The sequence below is a fragment of the Oncorhynchus clarkii genome, chromosome 5, assembly GCF_045791955.1.
Source record: "Oncorhynchus clarkii lewisi isolate Uvic-CL-2024 chromosome 5, UVic_Ocla_1.0, whole genome shotgun sequence".
Taxonomy (NCBI): domain Eukaryota; kingdom Metazoa; phylum Chordata; class Actinopteri; order Salmoniformes; family Salmonidae; genus Oncorhynchus; species Oncorhynchus clarkii.
Genome location: NC_092151.1, coordinates 2,757,501 through 2,777,500, shown reverse-complemented (window position 1 = coordinate 2,777,500; position 20,000 = coordinate 2,757,501). Strand labels below are relative to the sequence as shown.

At 46.5% G+C, this 20,000-nt stretch overlaps 1 protein-coding gene across 1 annotated transcript in view; it reads left to right on the top strand.

The window, feature by feature from the left end:
- Positions 1–20,000, top strand: part of LOC139408255 (ceramide glucosyltransferase-like) — a 41,380-nt gene that overhangs the window by 20,587 nt on the left and 793 nt on the right. The window contains exons 4-9 of the mRNA XM_071151937.1: positions 8,368–8,469; positions 10,384–10,496; positions 14,623–14,801; positions 17,506–17,592; positions 18,282–18,468; positions 19,371–20,000. The exon at positions 19,371–20,000 is cut by the window's right edge and continues 793 nt beyond it. Coding sequence (XP_071008038.1) covers positions 8,368–8,469; positions 10,384–10,496; positions 14,623–14,801; positions 17,506–17,592; positions 18,282–18,468; positions 19,371–19,541 — 839 coding nt within the window. The 3' untranslated portion in view covers positions 19,542–20,000. The remainder of the gene's footprint in view (positions 1–8,367; positions 8,470–10,383; positions 10,497–14,622; positions 14,802–17,505; positions 17,593–18,281; positions 18,469–19,370) is intronic.

Genomic DNA, 20,000 nt, shown 5'->3' with positions numbered 1-20,000 from the left:
ATTCCATAAATAAGATGTGTGTAGTATGTCACCCTATTCCATAAATAAGCTGTGTGTAGTATGTCACCCTATTCCATAAATAAGCTGTGTGTAGTATGTCACCCTATTCCATTAATAAGCTGTGTGTGTGTAGTGTTTCACCCTATTCCATGAATAAGCTGTGTGTGTAGTGAGTCACCCTACTCCATAAATAAGCTGTGTGTAGTATGTCACCCTATTCCATAAATAAGCTGTGTGTAGTATGTCACCCTATTCCATAAATAAGCTGTGTGTGTGTAGTGTGTCACCCTACTCCATAAATAAGCTGTGAGTGTGTAGTGTGTCACTCTATTCCATAAATAAGCTGTGTGTGTGTAGTGTGTCACTCTATTCCATAAATAAGCTGTGTGTGTGTAGTGTGTCACCCTATTCCATAAATAAGCTGTGTGTGTGTAGTGTGTCACTCTATTCCATAAATAAGCTGTGTGTGTGTGTAGTGTGTCACCCTATTCCATAAATAAGCTGTGTGTGTGTAGTGTGTCACTCTATTCCATAAATAAGCTGTGTGTGTGTAGTGTCACCCTATTCCATGAATAAGCTGTGTGTGTGTAGTATGTCACCCTATTCCATTAATAAGCTGTGTGTGTGTAGTGTGTCACCCTATTCCATGAATAAGCTGTGTGTGTGTAGTGTGTCACCCTATTCCATAAATAAGCTGTGTGTAGTGTGTCACTCTATTCCATAAATAAGCTGTGTGTGTGTGTAGTGTGTCACCCTATTCCACAAATAAGCTGTGTGTGTGTGTAGTATGTCACCCTATTCCATAAATAAGCTGTGTGTGTGTAGTGTGTCACCCTATTCCATTAATAAGCTGTGTGTGTGTAGTGTGTCACCCTATTCCATAAATAAGCTGTGTGTAGTATGTCACCCTATTCCATTAATAAGCTGTGTGTAGTTAGCCAACACAGTGAGGCCATTTGGAGAAGCTGTTGATTCTAGCTCATTAGCAACATCTGAGTCCTCTAGTGTGCTGTATGACAGACATGGATCCACACGGTGCTGTCTGACAGACAGGGATCCACACTGGGCTGTATGAACAGCAGGGATCCACACTGTGCTGTCTGAACGGCAGGGATCCACACTGTGCTGTCTGAACGGCAGGGATCCACACTGTGCTGTCTGAACGGCAGGGATCCACACTGTGCTGTCTGAACGGCAGGGATCCACACTGTGCTGTCTGACAGACAGGGATCCACACTGGGCTGTCTGACAGACAGGGATCCACACTGGGCTGTCTGACAGACAGGGATCCACACTGGGCTGTCTGACAGACAGGGATCCACACGGTGCTGTCTGAAATGCAGGGATCCACACTGTGCTGTCTAACAGACAGGTATCCACACTGGGTTGTCTGACAGACAGGGATTCACACTGTGCTGTATGACAGACAGGGATCCACACTGGGCTGTATGAAAGGCAGGAATATTTCAGTCGGTGGCCCCCCCCAAAAAAAGATTCTGCAGCGTGAAACAATAGACTACATTTGAGTAGTTATCTGCAGTACAGCACCCTTAACCACTGCGCCACCCAGGAGGCCCTCCAATAGACTACATTTGAGTAGTTATCTGCAGTACAGCGCCCTTAACCACTGCACCACCCGGGAGGCCCTCCAATAGACTACATTTGAGTAGTTATCTGCAGTACCACTGCGCCACCCGGGAGGCCCTCAAATAGACTACATTTGAGTAGTTATCTTATGAAGTCAGTATAAAGTAATTCACAGTGCTTTATTAAGAGGTGCAATAGACTCCTGAGATGGTATTCAATAAAGACGTCGTTACATCTAACATGCCCTAGCTGGAATGGAGGATATGCAGCCTTATTCAGTGATTGTCATGAATTTTGGGGTGATTTTGTTAATTTGAATCGAATTAGCCTTTTAATCTTTAATTTACACCAATACTATATGAAGGCCTTATTGAATTGGTGCTCATTCATCACCTGAGGAAGTGGAAACTCATTAGTTAATTCTAAATACAGTGGGGCAAAAAAGTATTTAGTTAGTGCAAGTTCTCCCACTTAAAAAGATGAGGCCTGTAATTCTCATCATATGTACACTTCAACTATGACAGACAAAATGAGGAAAAAAATTCCAGAAAATCACATTGTAGGATATTTAAGGAATTGATTTGCAAATTATGGTGGAAAAGAAGTATTATAAGTATACAGGGACATAAAAAGGGTTTCCATGAGTTTGTCTGACTGGTAAGTAGATAAACAACCAAAATCTCACAGTATCCCTTTAAAAGCGCCACTGATTGGCACTTGTTTTTCTGTTGGTCATTAAAAAAAAACTAGATTCTCGTCTGGGAGGTGTGTTTCCTGACCGATTCGCCATTTGGTTTATGATGTTTGTCCCCTATGAGACACTGTACACATGGAAGCCTACACTACACTAACAAAAGTATGTGGACACCTGCTTGTCGAATATCTCATTCCAAAATCATGGGCATTAAAATGGAGTTGGTCCCCTCCTTTACTGCTATAACAGCCTCCACTCTTCTGGGAAGACTTTCCTCTAGATGTTGGAACATTGCTGCATTCAGCCACGAGAGCATTAGTGAGGTCGGGCACTGATGTTGGGCGATTAGGCCTGGCTCGCAGTCAGCGTTCCAATTCATCCTGAAGGTGTTAGATGAGGTTGAGGTCAGGACTCTGTGCAGGCCAGTCAAGTTGTTCCTCACTGATCTCGACAAACCATTTCTGTATGGACCTCGCTTTGTGCACGGGGGCATTGTCATGCTGAAACAGGAAAGGGCCTTCCCCAAACTGTTGCCAGAAAGTTGGAAGCACAGAATCATCTAGAACGTCATTGTATGCTGTAGTGTTAAGCTTTCCCTTCACTGGAACTAAGAGGCTTAGCCCGAACCATGAAAAACAGCCCCAGACCATTATTCCTCCTCGACCAAACTTTACAGTTGGCACTAGAGGTCGACCGATTATGATTTTTCAACGCCGATACCGATTATTGGAGGACCAAAAAAAAGCCGATATTAATCTAATTAATCGGCCAATTTTGAAAATGTATTTGTGATAATGACAATTACAACAATACTGAATTAACACTTATTTTAACTTAATATAATACATCAATAAAATCAATTTAGCCTCAAATAAATAATGAAACATGTTCAATTTGGTTTAAATAATGCAAAAACAAAGTGTTGGAGAAGAAAGTAAAAGTGCAATATGTGCCATGTAAAAAAGCTAACGTTTCAGTTCCTTGCTCAGAAAATGAGAACATATGAAAGTTGGTGGTTCCTTTCAACATGAGACTTCAATATTCCAAAGTAAGAGTTTTTAGGTTGTAGTTAATATAGTATTTATAGGACTATTTCTCTCTATACCATTTGTATTTCATATACCTTTGACTATTGGATGTTCTTGACTCTGACTCTGCGTGCAATGAACGCAAGACAAATTACACAATTTCACCTGGTTAATATTGCCTGCTAACCTGGATTTCTTTTAGCTAAATATGCAGGTTTAAAAATATATACTTCTGTGTATTGATTTTAAGAAAGGCATGGATGTTTATGGTCAGGTACCGTCGTCCAACGATTGTGCTTTTTTTACTCAATGGAGGAACGTAGTCAGAGATGCTGATGAATGTCTTGCTCGAGCCGTGTATATAACTGGTTCACCTCTGATGCTCACGGGCAATGTGTATTGGAAGAGATTTCTGAATGTTCTTTGCCCAGCATACACCCCTCCAACCAGACATGCTTTATCTACTCATTTGCTGGATGCAGAGTTCAACAGAGTTCAAGTGAAGCTCAAGCAAATCATAGAGGAAGCAGACTGTATTACAACCATCTTTGATGGGTGGTTGAATGTTCGTGGGCAAGGAATAATGAACTACATCATCTCCACCCCTCAACCAGTATTCTACAAGAGCACAGACACAAGGGACAACAGACACACCTTGGACCACAGAAGGTATTTGAACTGGTGACAGACAATGCTGCAAACATGAAGGCTGCTTGGTCTAAAGTGGAGGAGTCCTACCCTCACATCACACCCATTGGCTGTGCTGCTTATGCATTAAATATGCTCTTCAAGGACATCATGGCACTGAAAACAATGGATACACTCAACAAGAGAGCCAAGGAAATGGTTAGGTATGTGAAGGATCATCAAGTTACAGCAGAAATCTACCTCACCAAGCAAAGTGAGAAGAATAAGAGCACCACATTGAAGCTGCCCAGCGACACCCGTTGGGGTGGTGTTGTCATCATGTCTGACAGTCTCCTGGAGGGGAAGAAATGGCCATATCACAGTCTGCCAATATGGACCGCTTCATCAAGAAGATCCTCCTGGATGTTATATTTTGGGAGAGAAGCAGCCTGAAACCTATAGCAGTAGCCATTGCACGGATTGAGGGAGACAGTGCCATCCGGTCTGATGTTCAGACTCTGCTTGCAGATGTAAGAGAAGAAATCCATACTGCCCACTTCATTACACTTCACTGTTGCTCCAAGCAGAGGAAACTGCAGTTCTGAAATACATCAAAAAGCGTGAAGACTTCTGCCTGAAGCCCATACACATGGATCTGAGGCTCTTTCCCATGTTGCCTCCATCATCTTCCAAATCCCACCAACATCAACTGCGCAAGTGGTCCTTGTTTGGGAACACACACACCAAAGCACGCAACAAGCTGACCAATACAAGGATTGAAAAATTGTCTATCCGGGTGAATGTGAGGCTTTTTGAGCCTGACAACGAGCCATCCTCAACAAGGTTGGAAAGTGACGGTGAAGATGAGGCCTCAGAGTCTGATGTTCAAGAGGTGAACATTGAGGAGGTCCAGGGAGAAGACATGGAAGCCTGAGAGGAAGCCAATCAAAGCTTTAGTTTCTAGACTATCATTTTACAGATGCGTGTTGAAAATGTATTTGGGAGATGCGATGGATCATTGGGGATCATTCAATATTCCCTTTCTTTGGTTGTTCAGTGAAATCATCCCATGTGAAGAGTCAACTCATTTAATTAAAGTTCAGTTCATAACTAAATAGTTTTTTAAAATTTCTATTGGAAGGATTTAATAATTTGCAATTATGTCTACTTATGATAAGGTTAAAGTTTTCTGTTTCCGTTTCCATATGATATGGACAATATATCCAATGCAAAAAAAATATCTAAATTTTAAATAGTATTAATATTAATTTACATATATTCCCATTAATTCCCAAGGAAAGTTTCCACCTCTACGTATTCCCCAAAATGTGCAACCCTAGAGACGCCGTGTTGTCTTGTGTAAACAGTCAGAGCTCCTGAGCAGTTCTTTCTCACCGTCTGTGGTATTGGATAGAGAGCAACACAGCAGCTGTTCACTCCATGTTAGTGAGCAAATGGACAAATAAAACCCCAACCTTCATTTACCCGTTTGTGACGCACAGATTTTCAAATCTCTGTTTTCTACCAGACTGACTTCATGACCAAAAATATCCTATTTACACTTTGTAGTGTATTTTGACACTAGAATAAATGTTTCTGACTCATGTTGATGCCACACAGGCTGTTTTCAAAGGGATTTGTAGCTTTTTAAAGGGTTGCAAAATGTGACTATATTATACTCTCTGTTAGACTGAACGGCTTGGTGTGGCCATTATACTCTCTGTTAGACTGAACGGCTTGGTGTGGCCGTTATACTCTCTGTTAGAGACCTAAAGGCTTGGTGTGGCCATTATACTCTCTGTTAGAGACCTAAAGGCTTGGTGTGGCCATTATACTCTCTGTTAGAGACCTAAAGGCTTGGTGTGGCCATTATACTCTCTGTTAGAGACCTAAAGGCTTGGTGTGGCCATTATACTCTCTGCCCATCTGTTAGAGACCTAAAGGCTTGGTGTGGCCATTATACTCTCTGCCCATCTGTTAGAGACCTAAAGGCTTGGTGTGGCCATTATACTCTCTGTTAGAGACCTAAAGGCTTGGTGTGGCCATTATACTCTCTGTTAGAGACCTAAAGGCTTGGTGTGGCCATTATACTCTCTGTTAGATACCTAAAGGCTTGGTGTGGCCATTATACTCTCTGTTAGAGACCTAAAGGCTTGGTGTGGCCATTATACTCTCTGTTAGAGACCTAACGGCTTGGTGTGGCCATTATACTCTCTGTTAGAGATCTAAAGGCTTGGTGTGGCCATTATACTCTCTGTTAGAGATCTAAAGGCTTGGTGTGGCCATTATACTCTCTGTTAGAGACCTAAAGGCTTGGTGTGGCCATTATACTCTCTGTTAGAGACCTAAAGGCTTGGTGTGGCCATTATACTCTCTGTTAGACTGAACGGCTTGGTGTGGCCATTATACTCTCTGTTAGAGACTGAATGGCTTGGTGTGGCCATTATACTCTCTGTTAGAGACCTAAAGGCTTGGTGTGGCCATTATACTCTCTGTTAGAGACCTAACGGCTTGGTGTGGCCATTATACTCTCTGTTAGAGACCTAACGGCTTGGTGTGGCCATTATACTCTCTGTTAGAGACCTAACGGCTTGGTGTGACCATTATACTCTCTGTTAGAGACCTAACGGCTTGGTGTGGCCATTATACTCTCTGTTAGAGACCTAAAGGCTTGGTGTGGCCATTATACTCTCTGTTAGAGACTGAACGGCTTGGTGTGGCCATTATACTCTCTGTTAGAGACCTAAAGGCTTGGTGTGGCCATTATACTCTCTGCCCATCTGTTAGAGACCTAAAGGCTTGGTGTGGCCATTATACTCTCTGCCCATCTGTTAGAGACCTAAAGGCTTGGTGTGGCCATTATACTCTCTGCCCATCTGTTAGACTGAACGGCTTGGTGTGGCCGTTATACTCTCTGCCCATCTGTTAGAGACCTAAAGGCTTGGTGTGGCCATTATACTCTCTGCCCATCTGTTAGAGACCTAAAGGCTTGGTGTGGCCATTATACTCTCTGCCCATCTGTTATACTGAACGGCTTGGTGTGGCCATTATACTCTCTGCCCATCTGTTAGAGACCTAAAGGCTTGGTGTGGCCATTATACTCTCTGTTAGAGACTGAACGGCTTGGTGTGGCCATTATACTCTCTGCCCATCTGTTAGACTGAACGGCTTGGTGTGGCCGTTATACTCTCTGTTAGAGACTGAACGGCTTGGTGTGGCCATTATACTCTCTGTTAGAGACCTAAAGGCTTGGTGTGGCCGTTATACTCTCTGTTAGAGACCTAACGGCTTGGTGTGGCCATTATACTCTCTGTTAGAGACTAAACGGCTTGATGTGGCCATTATACTCTCTGTTAGAGACCTAAAGGCTTGGTGTGGCCATTATACTCTCTGCCCATCTGTTAGACCTAAAGGCTTGGTGTGGCCATTATACTCTCTGTTAGAGACCTAAAAGCTTGGTGTGGCCATTATACTCTCTGTTAGAGATCTAAAGGCTTGGTGTGGCCATTATACTCTCTGTTAGAGATCTAAAGGCTTGGTGTGGCCGTTATACTCTCTGTTAGAGATCTAAAGGCTTGGTGTGGCCGTTATACTCTCTGCCCATCTGTTAGACTGAACGGCTTGGTGTGGCCATTATACTCTCTGTTAGAGACCTAAAAGCTTGGTGTGGCCATTATACTCTCTGTTAGACTGAACGGCTTGGTGTGGCCATTATACTCTCTGCCCATCTGTTAGACTGAACGGCTTGGTGTGGCCATTATACTCTCTGCCCATCTGTTAGACTGAACGGCTTGGTGTGGCCATTATACTCTCTGCCCATCTGTTAGAAACCTAACGGCTTGGTGTGGCCATTATACTCTCTGCCCATCTGTTAGACTGAACGGCTTGGTGTGGCCATTATACTCTCTGTCCATCTGTTAGACTGAACGGCTTGGTGTGGCCATTATACTCTCTGCCCATCTGTTAGAGACCTAACGGCTTGGTGTGGCCATTATACTCTCTGCCCATCTGTTAAACTAAATGGCCACATCAAGCCGTTCAGTCTAACAGACGACCCTGAACGGCTTGATGAACAGACGACCCTCTCCCAATCCTATTTGTCTGTAAGGTGAGATCCTAAAGGAGGACACAGCTGTTCACCCCCAGCACCATGTTTTTGTGTTGTTGCAGGTAACACAAGTTACAGTACATATTCTGCTCTTCTATTGCGTGTGCAATGACGCCAGAGAATAAAAGTGTTCGCTGTTCGCTGTGATTCCTTTGTTGTAATATTGGAAAAGGAAGTGGAACTTTCCCCATTTTAAGGATTTCTGCTTTAAATGGAAGTGAAAGAATACAGGTTTAAGAAAATGTCTCTGGCGATCAGTGACACAGTCGTTATGGCTGGGACACCTCAGGCCAGAAAGCTGACATTGTTTGTTTCCATTCCAGGAGGGAAGAAGGTTGGCATCAACCCAAAGATTAATAACCTGATGCCAGGTTATGAGGGGGCAAAGCATGGCCTGGTGTGGATTTGCGACAGCGGAATACGAGGTAGGAAACAAACACTCTGTCCCAAATGGTGCCCTATTCCCTACATAGTGCACTACCCTGGTCAATAGTAGTGCACTGCATAGGGAATAGGGTGCCATTTGGGACGCATTCTTACTCCAATTTCATCATTCTTATCCCTAGGGCTGATGTGTGTCTTATCCCTAGGGCTGATGTGTGTCTTATCCCTAGGGCTGATGTGTGTCTTATCCCTAGGGCTGATGTGTGTCTTATCGCTAGGGCTGATGTGTCTTATCGCTAGGGCTGATGTGTGTCTTATCGCTAGGGCTGATGTGTGTCTTATCGCTAGGGCTGATGTGTGTCTTATCGCTAGGGCTGATGTGTGTCTTATCGCTAGGGCTGATGTGTGTCTTATCGCTAGGGCTGATGTGTGTCTTATCGCTAGGGCTGATGTGTGTCTTATCGCTAGGGCTGATGTGTGTCTTATCGCTAGGGCTGATGTATTTCCCATTAGATAATGGAAGCAAGAGCAGCCTGTCTGGTGCAGAGATCAACGAGGCCTATGGTTGACTTAAACAATTAAATTGTTTAACTTGGGTCAAGTGTTTCGGGTAGCCTTCCACAAGCTTCCCACAATAGGTTGGGTGAATTTTGGCCTATTCCTCCTGACAGAGCTGGTGTATCTGAGTCAGGTTTGAAGGCCTCCTCGAGCCACATGTTTATTGAGGTCTGCCCACAAATGTTCTATAGGATTGAGGTCAAGGCTTTGTGATGGCCACTCCAATACCTTGACTTTGTTGTCCTTAAGCTATTTTGACACAACTTTGTAAGTATGCTTGGGGTCATTGTCCATTTGGAAGACCCATTTGCGACCATCTTGAGATGTTGCTTCAATATATCCACATCATTTGCCATCTATTTTGTGAAGTGCACCAGTCCCTCCTGCAGCAAAGCACCCCCACAACATGATGCTGCCACCCCCGTGCTTCACGGTTGGGATGGTGTTCTTCGGCTTGCAAGAATCCCCATTTTTCCTCCAAACATAACGATGGTCATTATGGCCAAACAGTTCTATTTTTGTTTCATCAGACCAGAGGACATTTCTCCAAAAAGTACGATCTTTGTCCCCATGAGCAGTTGCAAAATGTAGTCTGCCGGTTTTGGAGTGGTGGCTTCTTCCTTGCTGAGCGGCCTTTCAGGTTATGTCGATATAGGACTCGTTTTACTGTGGATATAGATACTTTTGTACCTGTTTCCTCCAGCATCTTCACAAGGTCCTTTGCTGTTGTTCTGGGATTGATTTGCGCTTTTCGCCCCAAAGTACGTTCATCTCTAGGAGACAGAACGCGTCTCCTTCCTGAGCGGTATGACGGCTGCGTGGTCCCATGTTTTTTATACTTGTATACTATTGTTTGTACAGATGAACGTGGTACCTTCAGGCATTTGTAAATTACTCCCTCCAATTGACTCAATTGATTTCAATTAGCCTATCAGAAGCTTCTAAAGCCATGACATCATTTTCTGGAATTTTCCAAGCTGTTTACAGGCACAGTCCACTTCTGACTCACTGGAATTGTGATACAGTGAATTATAAGTGAAATGATCTGTCTGTAAACAATTGTTGGAAAAATTCCTTGTGTCATGCACAAAGTAGATGTCCTAACCGACTTGCCACAGCTATAGTCAGTTAACAATACATTTGTGAAGTTTTTGAAAAACTTAATGACTCCAACCTTAATGACTCCAACCTAAGTGTATGTAAACTTCTGACTTCAACTGTAGATCATCAGGCTTTGATTGCTCTACTTACAAACATGTTACTATTTGATTTGAAATACTGCTGTTGGATTAAATACTTTGCCCATGATAAGTTATTTTGACCCCGTTTCCTGATTTGTAAAAGCTTTTGGTGACAACTATTGATTGATTGGCCAATCCTGTCCTCTTACTTGCCAGTGAAACCGGACACCCTGACGGATATGGCCTATCAGATGACGGAGAAGGTGGGGTTAGTCCATGGCCTTCCCTACGTGGCCGACAGACAGGGCTTCGCTGCTACACTAGAACAGGTGAGTGTCCTTACAGACAGGGCTTCCTGCTACACTAGAACAGGTGAGTGTCCTTACAGACAGGGCTTCGCTGCTACACTAGAACAGGTGAGTGTCCTTACAGACAGGGCTTCGCTGCTACACTAGAACAGGTGAGTGTCCTTACAGACAGGGCTTCGCTGCTACACTAGAACAGGTGAGTGTCCTTACAGACAGGGCTTCGCTGCTACACTAGAACAGGTGAGTGTCCTTACAGACAGGGCTTCGCTGCTACACTAGAACAGGTGAGTGTCCTTACAGACAGGGCTTCGCTGCTACACTAGAACAGGTGAGTGTCCTTACAGACAGGGCTTCGCTGCTACACTAGAACAGGTGAGTGTCCTTACAGACAGGGCTTCGCTGCTACACTAGAACAGGTGAGTGTCCTTACAGACAGGGCTTCGCTGCTACACTAGAACAGGTGAGTGTCCTTACAGACAGGGCTTCCTGCTACACTACTCAGTATGTGTTGATTGTTCTTTATACCGTGGTGGTGGTGTTGAAATATATAACATTAGCCATCGAGAACGACAACAGTTTTGCTGCTTTTCTCCACAACATTGATGCCCTGAATGTAGCAGGCGACAGATCAGTTGGATAAAGTTGTGATGGGCTACTTTCTGCAACACGCCACGGTCAGTGTGAACCAGAGTGACTTGACACAACACTGGCCGAACAAGATGTAGCTACAAACAAAATGGATTTAAATGGCGGCGATCCTCTTTCCTGTGGCGGTCCTCGTGAGTTTCATCATAGCGATTGATGGTTTTTGCGACTGCACTAAAATAAACTTTCAAAGTTCTTTAAATTCTTTAAATGTCTTAAAGTAATGATGGACTGTCATTTCTCTTTGCTTATTTGAGCTGTTCTTGTCATAATGTGGACTTGGCCTTTTACCAAATATGACTATCTTCTGTATACCACCCCTACCCTATCACAAAACAACTGATTGGTTGAAATGCATTAAGGAAATTCCACAAATTAACATTTAACAAGGCACACCTGTTTATTGAAATGCATTCCAGGTGACTGACTACCTTATGAAGCTGGTTGAGAAAGTGCCAAGAGTGTACAAAGCTGTCATCAAGGCAAAGTGTGGCTACTTTGACGAATCTCAAATATAACATTGATTTGTTTAACACATGATTCCATATGTGTTATTTCTTAGTTTTGATGTTGTCACTATTATTCTACAATGTAGAAAATAGTAAAAATAAAAACCCTTGTGTCCAAACTTTTGACTGTTATTGTATATGTGTTTTTTTTGTCAGGTTCTAGGTCAGGGTTCCCCAACTGGCGGGGATTTTTTTTTTCAGGTTCTAGTACAGGGTTCCCCAACTGGCGGGGATTTTTATTTTTATCCGTGTTTTCTGAGCAAAACAAATATTTACTTTTTTGGTGAGATGGACATAAGTCTAAAAACACCAGTGATTTTGAAAATGTTTTCCAAAGTAGTCCCACGCATTATAGAGATATATATATATATATATATATAAACTGGGCAAAAAAAGAAACGTCTTCTCACTGTCAACTTAGTGTATTTTCAGAAAACTTAACATGTGTAAATATTTGTATGAACATAAGATTCAACTGAGGCATAAACTGAATAAGTTCCACAGACATGTGACTAACAGAAATTGAATAGTGTGTCCCTGAACAAAGGGGGGGTCAAAATCAAAAGTAACAGTCAGTATCTGGTGTGGCCACCAGCTGCATTAAGCACTGCAGTGCATCTCCTCCTCATGGACTGCCAGTTCTTGCTGTGAGATGTTACCCCACTCTTCCACCAAGGCACCTGCAAGTACATTTCTGGGGGGAATGGCCATAGCCCTCACCCTTTGATCCAACAGGTCCCAGACGTGCTCAATGGGATTGAGATCTGGGCTTTTCGCTGGCCATGACAGAACACTGACATTCCTGTGTTGCAGGAATTCACGCACAAAACGAGCAGTATGGCTGGTGGCATTGTCATGCTGGAGGGTCATGTCAGGATGAGCCTGCAGGAAGGGTACCACATGAGGGAGGAGGATGTCTTCCCTGTAAGATTGCCTGCAATGACAACAAGCTCAGTCCGATGATGTTGTGACACACCGCCCCAGACCATGACGGACCCTCCATCTTTAAATTGATCCCGCTCCAGATTACAGGCCTCGGTGTTACGCTCATTCCTTCGACGATAAACGCGAATCCGACCATCAGCCCTGGTGAGACAAAACCGCGACTCAACGGTGGATTTGTGCCAATAGGCGACGTTGTTGCCTGTGATGTCTGGTGTGAACCTGCCTGATGTCGTGTCTGTACTATCATTAACTGAAGACTGATAGTTTTTATCAAAGATTCTCTGTAATTAGTTACTATGCGATCAACTGATTAATCATGTAACTAATTAACTATGAAATTGGGGCACCAAGGAAAAATATTCAGATTACAAAGTTATCATTTCCTATAATAACTTTTCTGATATTTTATCTGATCAATTAGTCTTCAAATTAATTAATTATTTGCTTTACTTCACGTTAGTCTCATTCCAAACGTCGTAAATTGTTGTTTATCTGCACGAACCCAGTCTTCACTATGTCATCCATACATCAATTGTCTTAAATCATTTATTTATTACTAACTAAGTAATTCACAGAAATGCATTAACAAACAAACAAGGTAAATGTGGTGATAGGAGGATGTGCCCTAGTGGGCTAAACCGGCATGGTGGCTTGTTAGACAAAAAGGAAGTGGGGGTCGACTAAGAAGTCACTACAAGGTGGTAACTATAACAATTAAAATGCTAACTCTTTACACATGAACGCTCACTCAGTCGGAAACAATTGCAATCAATATATATATTTACGCTCGGTGTGTCGTATTGATCGCTGGTGAGAAGTTCATTTATTTTGTAGATTTGTCCGTCTCTCTCCCTCTCTCCCTCTGTTGTGGTTAGAGGGGATTGTTCAGAGTGACATTCGTTATAGAATGGGTGTTTCGGTGGTTGTCGTTCTTCGCGTTCAATCATACCGAATTCCTAGCTGCAGACTAGTAATTAGTATCAAAGACTTGTTCTTATTCTGTCGCTATCGATAGTCTAAGAGTTTAACCACGTGGTATGGTTAAAAGATTCAGCAATGGTCGAAAATCTTTAGTCCCCCTCCTAATGGAGAAAAACATGGTCTGCTGATAATTTCTCAAAGTTGAGTTTTATTCAGAATGGCAGAAAAGGGCCTGTCCCAGGATGTCTGACTTTAATTGGGCTCAGAGGCGGTCCTCTGATTTAGTTAACTCCAATTCCCTTTTTGAGTTTTCCTTCATTAAACAGTCTAAAATCACATTGTACAATTGTGCAAACAGTATCATCCTCACTCATTCATCTTATACAACAATTAGATGTAAACCTCATATCTGGGGCTATTATATAAACAGCGTTATGGTAATGTGGCCACACCGTCTCCCATGAGCTTCCCAAGTTGTGACAAACGGACCAGTTCGTAGCTGGATTCTTCACTGATCTTTTATACTTTCTCTGGAACATGAAATGTGTTCGTACCTCAAGTTCTGTGAGGTGGAAGGATTTCCTTTGTCTCCATGAAAAACTACTCTCTATAACTGTGTGTCCATGAGGTCTTCTCAGGAATTTACGACCTCTCTGACCACAGCAGCTTAGTTGAAGGAGGAAAGGGGGAGGCAGGGAGAGGGGGATGGGCTTGCTATACCCAAAGAGGCCAACGTCATGACACTGGTGAGAACCTACAACAAGCCCTCAGTCCAGCCTCTCTCAGCCTATTGCAGACAGTCTGAGAACTCATGGAGGGAATGTATGTTCCTGGTGTAACTTGTTGTTGCCATGCTGAAAAAGGGACGTTTTCTTTTTTTTGCCGAGTTTGTGATTGTATACAAATGTAATGTGATTATGTTTTTAGTTCAATATTATATCTGTTTGGCCACATTGCAGACAATTTGCAGTCTACAAATGATTTGTAATTATGATCTGGCCACCTGACCATCCGCAAGAATCGGCCCGCGGCTGAATCTAATTGATTATCCCTAGTCTAGGGGTCTTAGGCCTGTCTCAATGATCTGTAATCTGTCCTACCAGTAATCTACCTCCATTTCCTAACAGGTGTATTTTGGCACGTCCCACCCGCGCTCCTACATCTCAGCCAACGTGACGGGTATTAAGTGTGTGACAGGAATGTCCTGTCTGATGAGAAAAGATATCCTGGACCAGGCTGGAGGGCTGATCGCCTTCGCTCAATACATCGCTGAGGACTACTTCATGGCGAAGGCTATCGCTGACAGGTGCAGTCATTACTTTATCTTCCTTGTTACCGCTGGGAGGAGTTGACTGTGTTACTGCTAGGAGGAGTTGACTGTGTTACTGCTAGGAGGAGTTGACTGTGTTACTGCTAGGAGGAGTTGACTGTGTTACTGCTAGGAGAAGTTGACTGTGTTACTGCTAGGAGAAGTTGACTGTGTTACTGCTAGGAGGAGTTGACTGTGTTAACGCTGGGAGGAGTTGACTGTTTTAACGCTGGGAGGAGTTGACTGTGTTAACGCTGGGAGGAGTTGACTGTGTTAACGCTGGGAGGAGTTGACTGTGTTAACGCTGGGAGGAGTTGACTGTGTTAACGCTGGGAGGAGTTGACTGTGTTAACGCTGGGAGGAGTTGACTGTGTTAACGCTGGGAGGAGTTGACTGTGTTAACGCTGGGAGGAGTTGACTGTGTTACCGCTGGGAGGAGTTGACTGTGTTACCGCTGGGAGGAGTTGACTGTGTTACCGCTGGGAGGAGTTGACTGTGTTACCGCTGGGAGGAGTTGACTGTGTTAACGCTGGGAGGAGTTGACTGTGTTACCGCTGGGAGGAGTTGACTGTGTTAACGCTGGGAGGAGTTGACTGTGTTACCGCTGGGAGGAGTTGACTGTGTTAACGCTGGGAGGAGTTGACTGTGTTACCGCTGGGAGGAGTTGACTGTGTTACCGCTGGGAGGAGTTGACTGTGTTACCGCTGGGAGGAGTTGACTGTGTTACCGCTGGGAGGAGTTGACTGTGTTAACGCTGGGAGGAGTTGACTGTGTTACCGCTGGGAGGAGTTGACTGTGTTACCGCTGGGAGGAGTTGACTGTGTTACCGCTGGGAGGAGTTGACTGTGTTACCGCTGGGAGGAGTTGACTGTGTTACCGCTGGGAGGAGTTGACACGTCACATGGCACCTTATTCTATTTGTTTTCCATTTCATTTCTATTGTTTACATCTTTGCCTTCTAGTCCTCCCCCAACACGGTGGCCCGCCTCTCGTCCTCCCCCAACACGATGGCCCGCCTCTCGTCCTCCCCCAACACGATGGCCCGCCTCTCGTCCTCCCCCAACACGGTGGCCCGCCTCTCGTCCTCCCCCAACACGGTGGCCCGTCTCTAGTCCTCCCCCAACACGGTGGCCCGTCTCTAGTCCTCCCCCAACACGGTGGCCCGTCTCTAGTCCTCCCCCAACACGGTGGCCCGTCTCTAGTCCTCCCCCAACACGGTGGCCCGTCTCTAGTCCTCCCCCAACACGCTGGCCCGTCTTTCGTCCTCCCCCAACACGGTGGCCCGCCTCTCGTCCTCCCCCAACACGGTGGCCCGCCTCTCGTCCTCCCCCAACACGGTGGCCCGCCTCTCGTCCTCCCCCAACACGCTGGCCCGTCTCTAGTCCTCCCCCAACACGCTGGCCCGTCTCTAGTCCTCCCCCAACACGCTGGCCCGTCTCTAGTCCTCCCCCAACACGCTGGCCCGTCTCTAGTCCTCCCCCAACACGCTGGCCCGTCTCTAGTCCTCCCCCAACACGGTGGCCCGCCTCTCGTCCTCCCCCAACACGGTGGCCCGCCTCTCGTCCTCCCCCAACACGGTGGCCCGCCTCTCGTCCTCCCCCAACACGGTGGCCCGCCTCTCGTCCTCCCCCAACACGGTGGCCCGCCTCTCGTCCTCCCCCAACACGATGGCCCGCCTCTCGTCCTCCCCCAACACGGTGGCCCGCCTCTCGTCCTCCCCCAACACGGTGGCCCGCCTCTCGTCCTCCCCCAACACGGTGGCCCGCCTCTCGTCCTCCCCCAACACGGTGGCCCGTCTCTAGTCCTCCCCCAACACGGTGGCCCGTCTCTAGTCCTCCCCCAACACGGTGGCCCGTCTCTAGTCCTCCCCCAACACGGTGGCCCGTCTCTAGTCCTCCCCCAACACGGTGGCCCGTCTCTAGTCCTCCCCCAACACGGTGGCCCGTCTCTAGTCCTCCCCCAACACGGTGGCCCGTCTCTAGTCCTCCCCCAACACGGTGGCCCGTCTCTCGTCCTGCCCCAACACGGTGGCCCGTCTCTCGTCCTGCCCCAACACGGTGGCCCGTCTCTCGTCCTGCCCCAACACGGTGGCCCGTCTCTCGTCCTGCCCCAACACGGTGGCTCGTCTCTCGTCCTGCCCCAACACGGTGGCCCGTCTCTCGTCCTCCCCCAACACGGTGGCCCGTCTCTCGTCCTCCCCCAACACGGTGGCCCGTCTCTAGTCCTCCCCCAACACGGTGGCCCGTCTTTCGTCCTCCCCCAACACCGTGGCCCGTCTTTCGTCCTCCCCCAACACGGTGGCCCGCATCTAGTCCTCCCCCAACACGGTGGCGTGTTTTATTGATTATCGTGCCACTAAACATCAGTAATTGATCATGCTGTGGTATGGTTTATTGATGCGCTTCCATTGGAATGAGACCCTGGTCTCAATTGGGCTACCCTGAAAAAAAATAGTGTATGGCTGTGGTCCAGGTCCTACTATAGGTGTTAAACGGGAAGTCCATGATGAAGGCTCCTCACCCTGAATATAGGCCAGGACAAACTGTAATCCACGGTCAGTTTTCTGTAAACCAACACTAGAAACGCAAGCTAATTTAACCCAAACCACTGCTAGCTGACAATCAATGGGAGTGATTGCAACTTGAGCTTCCCTTTTTAACTGAAGGCTCACTGTTTCCTTTGTCCCTCCCTTTTCTCACAGGGGATGGAAATTCTCCATGGCAACACAGGTAGCCATGCAGAACTCTGGGTCCTATTCGATTGCTCAGTTCCAGTCCCGAATGATCAGGTAAGCCATCGGGGCTTTGTGTTTGTCCCCGTATCTCATAGTGGAAGACCCAGAGCTATAAAGTGTCTCACACACCCATTGTTCTAGAGCAGGGGTGTCAAACTGAGTTCCCCGCAGGGCCACGGGTCTGTGGGAACCGAGTTCCCTGGAGGGCCACGGGTCTGTGGGAACCGAGTTCCCTGGAGGGCCACGGGTCTGTGGGAACCGAGTTCCCTGGAGGGCCACGGGTCTGTGGGAACCGAGTTCCCTGGAGGGCCACGGGTCTGTGGGAACCGAGTTCCCTGGAGGGCCACGGGTCTGTGGGAACCGAGTTCCCTGGAGGGCCACGGGTCTGTGGGAACCGAGTTCCCTGGAGGGCCACGGGTCTGTGGGAACCGAGTTCCGTGGAGGGCCACGGGTCTGTGGGAACCGAGTTCCCTGGAGGGCCACGGGTCTGTGGGAACCGAGTTCCCTGGAGGGCCACGGTCTGTGTGATTTTGCTCTTCTTTGGACTTGATGGATCCGTGAAGACCACAGCAGACACAGCCCTCCAGGAACTGAGTTCAACACATTGTTCTAGTTTATATCAGCATGTTTATTTAGTTGTTGTATTAGTCTCTTAGTAGTCCATTTGAAGTCCACTGACTGGCCTGCTACATTTGGGGGAAAATTCTTCAGTTTCTACTATGCTGTCTGATCCTCCCTCTCAGATGGGCCAAGCTTCGTATCAACATGCTCCCCGCCACCATCTGTGAGCCCATCTCAGAGTGTTTCCTAGCCAGCCTGATCATTGGCTGGGCCGCGCATCACGTGTTCCACTGGGATATTATGGTCTTCTTCATGTGCCACTGTCTGGCGTGGTTCATCTCTGACTACATCCAGCTCCGAGGAGTTCAGGTACACACACACACACACACACACACACACACACACACACTGTCTAGTATGGTTCATCTCTGACTACATCCAGCTTCGTTGTACATCCAGCTTCGAGCCAGAGAGGTTTAATCTGTGCAGCCCAGTGCTAGCTAGAGCCAGAGAGGTTTAATCTGTACAGCCCAGTGCTAGCTAGAGCCAGAGAGGTTTAATATGTACAGCCCAGTGCTAGCTAGAGCCAGAGAGGTTTAATCTGTACAGCCCAGTGCTAGCTAGAGCCAGAGAGGTTTAATCTGTGCAGCCCAGTGCTAGCTAGAGCCAGAGAGGTTTAATATGTACAGCCCAGTGCTAGCTAGAGCCAGAGAGGTTTAATCTGTACAGCCCAGTGCTAGCTAGAGCCAGAGAGGTTTAATCTGTGCAGCCCAGTGCTAGCTAGAGCCAGAGAGGTTTAATATGTACAGCCCAGTGCTAGCTAGAGCCAGAGAGGTTTAATCTGTACAGCCCAGTGCTAGCTAGAGCCAGAGAGGTTTAATATGTACAGCCCAGTGCTAGCTAGAGCCAGAGAGGTTTAATCTGTACAGCCCAGTGCTAGCTAGAGCCAGAGAGATTTAATCTGTACAGCCCAGTGCTAGCTAGAGCCAGAGAGGTTTAATCTGTGCAGCCCAGTGCTAGCTAGAGCCAGAGAGGTTTCATCTGTGCAGCCCAGTGCTAGCTAGAGCCAGAGAGGTTTAATCTGTGCAGCCCAGTGCTAGCTAGAGCCAGAGAGGTTTAATCTGTGCAGCCCAGTGCTAGCTAGAGCCAGCCAGAGATCGAAAGTCGAAAGTCAAGAGACTCGAGTAGCGACGACTTCCTGTACCTTGAGACAGACACATGGAGAATAACGCTGTAGCCGGAAAGAAATATTCCTTTATTTCATCTCACAGGGCGGTGCGCCGGCCTTCTCCAAACTGGACTACGCTGTTGCCTGGTTCATCAGAGAGTCCATGACCATCCAGATCTTTCTATCGGCCCTGTGGGATCCCACCATCAGCTGGAGAACGGGGCGCTACAGGTTACGATGCGGAGGTACGGCCGATGAGATCCTGGACGTATAGCTACCTGCATGAGTCCCACCTACAGGGACAATACCCTGGATCCAATCACCCCCAGAGACAATACCAGACACAGACTGAACCGATTTCCCAGATGGCACCCTATTCCCTACATAGTGCACTTTCTGACCCAGGCCCACACTTGCCCGTACATTCTGCTCTGCTCAACAGTAGTGGACTATTTAAGGAATATGGTACAGTCAGGGACGCGGCCAAAGAGATGGTGACATTGAGAAGAAGAAAGAAACAGCTATGGAATCATCCAAAGTGTTGGCTGTTTTTAACCTGTGTGTTAAAATGTTTTAATTCTGTATGTTACTGGTGCTCTTCTTTCCTGTTTTTAATTTAAAAACTCTTGCTTGGACTATTCTCCAATAGGGAGCCCGGGCCCATGGCAGGATAGAAGGGATGTGTCCCAAATGCACCCTGTTCCCTGTATAGTGCACTACTTTTGACCAGAGC